An 8,044-nucleotide genomic window follows, 5' to 3' on the forward strand; every position below is an offset into this window, starting at 1 on the left:
TGGATACTAAAGGTTTGTGATAATGGAGGAAGGAATACAAGGTTGGATCAGGCTGAATTTATTGATATGGGCACACTGAGCAGAAATACTGCATTCATTGATGTAGTTCAAGGGATTAGAAAGGGCATTGACAGTTTGTTTGGATGGTAGGCTGAAACATGGAACAAAAGGTGGCTGACATTTCCTGAGGTCAAAATGCCAGAACTGCCATGGTATAATGTAGAGGAGGCAATTCAAAAGCTTAGAGAGATTGGAATGTTACAGTGGATTTATCATGGAAGACATGCTCAAGCACTCCTGGAATGTCAAGAGGACACACCTTTTACTGGGAAAATGAGGAATAAATTTGTGAGATTAGCTGCATCATCCCTAAAGTGCTCTATAGTCACTCATCTCTGTAGGTCAGATATTACTGTGGGAACTGCTGTTTCTGAACTGGAATCCCTAAACACAATGGGGATAATCAGACCCTGAGTTGGCAGAAGCCACGTGGCAGCAGTTAATCACAAAAGACAAGGTGGGCATGGCTACCATAATGGAAAACAGGCTCAAAGCAACAGTCAAAATAATCTGACTCACAGAGACTTATGGCATTGGCTAGTAGATCATGGAGTACCTGGAAGTAAAACACATGAACAGTCTACTAAATTCTTGTTTGATATGTATAAGAAGAAGAATTATAGTCAAGTGAACAAAAGTCTGCCTTGAATTACAGTAGCAGACAGTCATAGCTCATTAATCAATTCCCAGACTTGAAACAGTTTACAGATCCAGAGCTCCTTGAATGAGGGGAACGCTGGGTACCCTTGGGGAAGGACCCTGTTACACTGCCCAAAATTTATACTGTTAATCTTCCTCCAACCTTCCCCATGAGGACCTGCAGCCTTTTACCAGGTAACTGCACACTGGGGAAAAGGAAATGATAGGATATTTTGTGGATTCTTAGACACTGGTTCAGAAGTGACATTAATTCCAAGAGACTCAAAATGTCACTCTGGTCCTCCAGTCAGAGTTGGGGCTTATGGGAGGTCAGGTGATCGATGGAGTTTTAGTTCAGGTCCATCTCACAATGGGTCTAGTGGGTCTCTGGACACATCCTGTGGTTATTTCCCCAGTTCCAGAATGCATAATTAGAATAGACATACTCAGCAACTGGCAGAGTCCTCACATCAGATCCCTGACTCATGGAGTGAGGGCTATTATGGTAGGAAAGGCCAGGTGGAAGCCACTAGATCTGCCTCTGCCTAGAAAAATAGTAAATAAGAAACAAGATCAGATTCCTAGAGGGATTGCAAAGATTATGCCACTCTTAAGTACTTGAAGGATGCAGGGGTAGTGATTCCCACTATATCCCTATTCAACCCTACTATTTGGCCTGTGCAGAAAAGAGATCGGTCTTGGAGGATGACAGTGGATTATCATAGACTTATCCAGGTGGTGACTCCAATTGCAGGTGCTGTTCCAGATGTGGTATGCAGCTATTGATCTGGCAAATGCTTTTATCTCAATAACTGTTAGTAAGGATTGCCAAAACAGTTTGCATTCAGCTGGCAAGGCCAGCAGCATACCTTTACTATGCTACCTCAGGGGTATAACAACTCTCCAGCCTTATTTCATAATATTGTCTGCAGGGATCTTTTTCATTTCTCCCTCTCACAAGACATCACAGTGGTCCATTATATTGATGTTATAATGTTTATTGGACCTACTGAGCAAAAAGTAGCAACTACTCTAGATTTGTTGGTAACGTATTTGCATGTCAGAGGATGGGAGATAAAAACATCAAAAGTACAGGTGCCTTCCACCTCAGTAAAATTTCTAGGTGTCCAGTGGTGTGGGGCATGTCAATATATCCCTTCTAAGGTGAAGGATAAGCTGCTGCTTCTGGCCCCTCCTATGACCAGAAAAAGAGGCACAATGTCTAATTGGCCTCTTTGAATTTTGGAGACAACATATCCCTCATTTGGCCATGCTACTCCAGCCCATTTACTGAGTGACCAGAAAAGCTTCTAGTTTTGAGTGGGGACCAGAACAAGATGAGGCTCTGTGAAGGGTCCATGCTGATGTGCAAACTGCTCTGCCACTTGAACCATATGATCCAGCTGATCCAATGGTGCTGGAAGTGTTAGTGGCAAACAGAGATGCTGTTTGGAGACTTTGGCAGGCTCCTACAGGAAAATCACAATGCAGGCCCTTAGGATTTTGGAGTAAAACCTTACCATCCTCTGCAGATAAGTACTCTCCATTTGAGAAACAACTTTTGGCCTGCTATTGGGCCTTAGTAGAGACAGAATGCTTAGCCATGGGCCACCAAGTTACCATGAGACCTGAGTTACCTATCATGAGCTGGGTGCTGTCCAACCTGACAAGCCATAAAGTTGGGCATGCATAGCAGCACTTCATCATAAAATGGGAATGGAATATATGAGATAGAGCTTGAGTGGTTCCTAAGTGCACAAGTATGTTACATGAGGAGGTGGCCCAAATGCCCATGTCCCCACTCCTATCACATTACCTTCTCTTTCCCAGCCCAGTGCTATGGCCCCTTGGGGAGTTCCTTACAGTCAGATAACTGAGGAAGAGAACACTCAGGCCTGGTTTACAGATGGTTCTGCATGATATACAGGCACCACCTGAAAGTGGACAGTTGCAGCACTGCAGCCCCTTTTGCTGATGTCCCTGGAGGACAGCGGTAGGGGAAATCCTCCCAGTGGGTGGAACTTTGAGCAGTGCACCTCCTTGTTCATTTTGCTTAGAAGGAGAACTGACCAGATGTGCTTTTGTATACTGATCCATGGGCTGTTGCTAATGGTTTGGCTGGGTGGTCAGTGACTTGGAAGGAACATGATTGGAAAGTTGGTGACAAAGAAGTCTTGGAAAGAGGTATGTGGATAGACCTTTCTGAGTGGGCAAAAAACATGAAGATATTTGTGTCCCATGTAAATGCTCACCAGAGGGTGATTTCAGCAGAGGAAGATTTTAATAATCAAGTGGATAAGATTACCCATTCAGTGGATACTAGCCAGCCTCTTTCCCCAGCCACTCCTTTCATTGCCCAATGGGATCATTATCAAAGTGGTCATGGTGGTAGGGATAGAGGTTATGCATGGGCTCAGCAACATGGACTTCTGATCACCAAGGCCAACCTGGCCACAGCCACTCCTGAGTTCCCAATCTGCCAGCAGCAGAGACCCATCCTCAGTCCCCAAGTTGGCACCATTCCCCAAGATTATCAGACTGCTACCTGGTAGCAGGTCATTTACATTGGACCACTTCCATCATGGAAGGAGCAGCGATTTGTTATCACTGGAATAGACACATACTCTAGATATGGCGCTGCCTTCCCTGCATGCAAAGTTTCTGCCAGAACTACCATCTGTGGACTTACAGAATGCATTTTCCACCATCATGGTATTCCACACAGCATTGCTTCTGAACAAGGAACCCACTTCACAGCAAATGAAGTGCAGGAATGGGCATATGCTCATAGAATTCTCTGGTCTTACCATGTTCCCCATCATCCAGAGGCAGCTAGGTTGATAGAATGGTGGATTGGCCTTTTGAAGACTCAAATACAGTGCCAACTAGGTTGCAGTACCTTGAAGATCTGGGTCAGTATTCTTCAGAAGGCTGTGTGTGCTCTGAATTAGCATCCACTCTATGGTGCTGTTTCTCCCATAGCCAGAATTCATGGGTCCAGGAATCAAGGGGCAGAAGTATGAGTGGCATGAGTCACTATCACTCCTAGTGGTCCACTAGGAAAACTTTGCTTCCTGTCCCTGCAACCTTAAGCTCTGCTGGTCTACATGTCAGTTCCAAAAGGAGTGCTTCCACTGGGAGACAAAACAATAATTCCATTGAACTAGAAGTTAAGACTGCCACCTGGCCACTTTGGGCTTCTCATGCCTCTGAATCAACAGGCAAGGAAGGGGATTACTTTACTGGCTGGGGTGATTGATTGTGACTATCCATGGGAAATAACACTGCAACTACACAATGCAGGTAAAAAATAGATTTCCTGGAATACAGGAGATCCTCTTGGGCATCTCTTAATACTACCATGCCCTGTGATTAAAGTCAATGGAAAACTGCAATAACCTGATCCAGGCAGGAATACCAATGGCCAAGAAACTTCAGGAATGAAAGTTTGGGTCACCCTACCAGGCAAAGAGCCACAGCCAGCTGAGGTGCTTGCTGAGGTTAAAGGGAACATGGAATGGGTAGTGGATGAAGGCAGTGTTAAATATGAACTATGATCATGTGGCCAGTTACAGAAACAAGGACTAAGATGGAATATTTCCTCCTTGTTTTTTATGAATATGTTTATGTTCATCCATAAAGCAAATATCTTTGTTTTCTCCTCTATCTTATCCCTTTATCATATGACATAATGTGTATTGCTCTTTTTGCACTGCTTAAGTTAAAGGAAATCAAGTTTAAGAGCCAATGTCATCCATGGATTTGCACCCTATTCTGGAGAGATTCAGTGTCTTTCCAGTTGTATGCAGTACAGCTGAGTATTGTTATGTGAAACATATGTCTGTTATTGTTCTCTACTTAGAGATAAAGTTTGGTTTAAAGTGATCTGTATAACTGCCAGGTTGACAATGTGTGAGCTGTAATGCTTAGGTTCATATGTCAACTTGGCCAGGTGATCGTATCCAGCGGTCTGGCCCAGCAAGCACTGGCCTAACCATTACTGCAAGGACATTTGTGTCTGGTTAATAAACTAGAAGGCTGGTTTATTAAATCATCAGTCAATTGACTGCACCTGTGACTGATTACATCAACAAAGAGCATGTCTTCCACAATGAGAGAATTCAATCAACTGGATTTAACCCAATCAGTTGAAGACTTTTAAGGGAAATGGAGAGAGAACCTTCATTTCTTCATCTAGCCAGTGAAGCATTTCCTGAGGAGTTCATCAAACACTTCAACGGAGTTGCCAGTTTGATGCCTGCCCTACAGAATTTGGACTTGTGCATTCTGCCCTATGGAATTTGGACTCGTGCATCTCCACAGTTGTGTTAGGTAATTTTATAACATCATATATTTACAGATATCTCTAATATATTGTGCTTCTGGGATCTGTAATTTTATGTCTTTCATAAGAGATGGGAAATTTTCAGTGATTATTTCCTCCTTTCTTTTTTTTTTTTTTTTTTTGCAGTTTAAAATTATTTATTTGATAAATTTCTGTGATTTACATTTCAGCATTTCAACAACTGCAAAAGTGAGGAAATAATTCATGGGCCTAGTGTGCTCCTGAAAATAATATTTATGGTTCATAAAAATGTACATTCAGCTAGTTTGAAATGAACATATTTTGAGAAAGTTCAAGCATATACAAACATTCTTTAATCTCACAAAATATATTAATTTTTTAGGGAATATTTGCACTATAAAAGGGTCTTCAATTTACCAAAGGATTCAATGCTAAACTATTTTTAAGTTGTAACTACTTGTTTCCAGCTGAAGACTCTTTCTGAACCCACACATGGCTGCTTCTGTTACAACCAAGGGGTGAGAGATTTCTAGAGAAAAGATGCTGGGCAGACAACCAAGAGGTGTAAAATGTGAGAATCATTTCTCATCTGCTTGTTAATAACTTTTTTCTTAAACACACTCATTCACACTGGAAAATATATTATAATGATGAATATTTGGTTACAAATTTTTCAAATGACTCACAAGAATTCCTATATTTTGGAACACAGGAATTCTCTTTTGGAGAAATCTTGCAGTGAGAGAAAAGAGTTAAAAAACCCTTAAGTCTTTAACTTAAGAGAAATATACTTGCCAATGCAAAAGCAAGTCACTGTTCTCCGTATTTTGAGGCTACTGCTGCACTTTTCAGCCAGAGAGCACACAGCTATACCCAGGAAAACGAAAGGAAGTACAGGTGGGCTCTAGCCTTTTAGTTAAGCTTGCTCTCCAATCTCACCTCTTTCCCTCTTCCCAGACTTCCAACTGGCTGGCTGTATATTTAAGTTATTGGCACAGGTTAAGTCAAATATTTCAACTTATATTCCCAAGGTTCTCTAAGAGTTGTCGCTTAAGACCAATAAATAATGCAAGTAATTAGAACTTAAAATACAGTTCTAATTTTATTTCTACTTTTGGTTGTCAAAAATAAAACAAAACCTACAAACACATAGACCCAGGGTTTTCCCAAACCAATCAAGAGTTCTTTGGCAATGTTAGAGTGATTATTATGACTGCCATGCTACTTAACATGCTTTATAAGAAGCCTAAGTAAAACACAAGGTAGAAATAGGAAAATAACTAGAAACGTGTTAGAGAGCCTGGTTAAGTCTTTTTAAAAACTCTATTTAAACAGCAAACAAAAATGAGAGAACAATTTTTCCCATAAACGAAGTTGGCATTTTATCCAGTTTTGCAAAGGCAATTATTACATGAAAAACTTATAGAAGGTAAACCATAGGAGTATTATGCAAAACAAGTTAGGAGAACAAATAGTCAATTGTAGTCTCACTTTGATGGCAAAAAGGAAGTAAAAAAAAAGGCAACAGAATACACAGACATAGCACTGTCCATTAAATATGTTGAACGAGGTGTTTATAGCCCTGTAATCAAACTAAGTAATTATTCTCCCCTCTTTAATTTTTATGCATTACCTGCCAATTACAGGTATTAGCAGTTACACTAAATTAAAAAAAAAATCCTTCGATTTGATTAATTCTCCGCAGAAAATCGCGTACACGGGAACTAGAGTTTAAAGGAAATTTTTGAGAAAGATTCATATACACCAAATTAACTAGTTCTGTCAAAGGCAGCTATAAAAATACACACCATCACAAGCTATACAGAACTATAAAATTCAGTTAAGAATGGAGAAAGCCGGGCATTTTTTAATGTATCTGGTGAGCGCCGTAAACCCAAAGATAGAAGCATCTTAAATAGAGAGCATTTCAGCATTCAGGTATGTTCAATCTCTAGTGTATCGTATCTCCGTAATATACAGAGGGCAAAGGTGGCTCTCTGTATACCTGAAGGTGGCTGCGGCCGGGAAGCCGCAGGGTGGGTTCCGTCATCACACTTGATCCCGCAGGCGGGCCAGTCTCTGCGACAGCTCATCCTGCTCGGCCGAGGCCACGCTCGTGCCCACCGAGCCGGTCTGCCCCTGCGGCAGCTCCATGTTGAGGTCGAGGCCGGCCTCGTCTGCCATTTCCTGGAGCAGCATATCCACTTGGCCCTGGGGAGTGGTCAGCGTCGTCGTGCTGCTCATCGTGTCTTCCATCTGCTGCGTCTGCACGTCCAGCGTCTCAAACTGGTGCTCGAATTTGTCCATCAGGGCAGAGATCTTCTCCAGGTTCATGGTCTTCAACGTCGCGTCCATTGACTTGACCACGCCGGCCATGGACTTGGTCACCTTGCCCATCGTCACCGCCGTCTGGACTCGGGCGGCCACCGCGTCCACCCGCGCACTCGTCCTCAGGAAATTCACCGCCTGGTTCTTCTGGCGGATGGCGTTTTCCGCGTGTATCCTTGCCACTTCCATGTTGCCTTTCTGAATGGCCTTTTTAATCTTGGCCTTTTCGGCCTTTTCCTCTTTGTCGCATTTCTTGGCACTCCTGCTCAGCTCTTTGGCCGCGAACTTCAGGTTGAACAGGTGTTTTTCCATGTTGGACATGGTCGGTCGGCTCTTCGGGTCTGCGGCTGGGGCCGGGGTCTGCGCGGCAGAGACGCAGGAGGACGGACTCCTCCTTTCTTTTTATGCCTCTTTCCCCTTCTCTTCTCCTTCTGTGACACCCATGACACATACTTTCATGAACTTCGTGTTGTCATTCAATTCCCTGACATGCTGCTCATATTTTTCCATTTTTTCCCTATCTGTTCTTTTGTGTGAAGTATTTCAGATGTCCTGTCCTCCAATTCATGAATCTTTTCTTCCGCCTCTTCAAATCTGCTGATGTATGTCTCCACTGTGTTTTTCATCTCTTCTGTTGTGCCTTTCATTCCCATAAGTTCTGCCAATTGCATTTTCAAGCTTTCAAGTTCTTTATGTTCACCCAATATCTTC

The 8,044-nt window shown here is 42.6% G+C and overlaps 1 protein-coding gene across 1 annotated transcript; it reads right to left on the bottom strand.

Moving 5' to 3' along the window:
* Positions 1–6,448: 6,448 nt before the first annotated feature.
* Positions 6,449–7,715, bottom strand: LOC119522789 (charged multivesicular body protein 1b). Its single transcript, XM_037821428.1, has one exon. The coding sequence runs from the start codon at positions 7,652–7,654 to the stop codon at positions 7,055–7,057; it is 600 nt and encodes a 199-aa protein (XP_037677356.1). The 5' UTR covers positions 7,655–7,715; the 3' UTR covers positions 6,449–7,054.
* Positions 7,716–8,044: the final 329 nt, after the last annotated feature.

Source organism: Choloepus didactylus, chromosome X, assembly GCF_015220235.1.
Source record: "Choloepus didactylus isolate mChoDid1 chromosome X, mChoDid1.pri, whole genome shotgun sequence".
Lineage (NCBI taxonomy): Eukaryota > Metazoa > Chordata > Mammalia > Pilosa > Megalonychidae > Choloepus > Choloepus didactylus.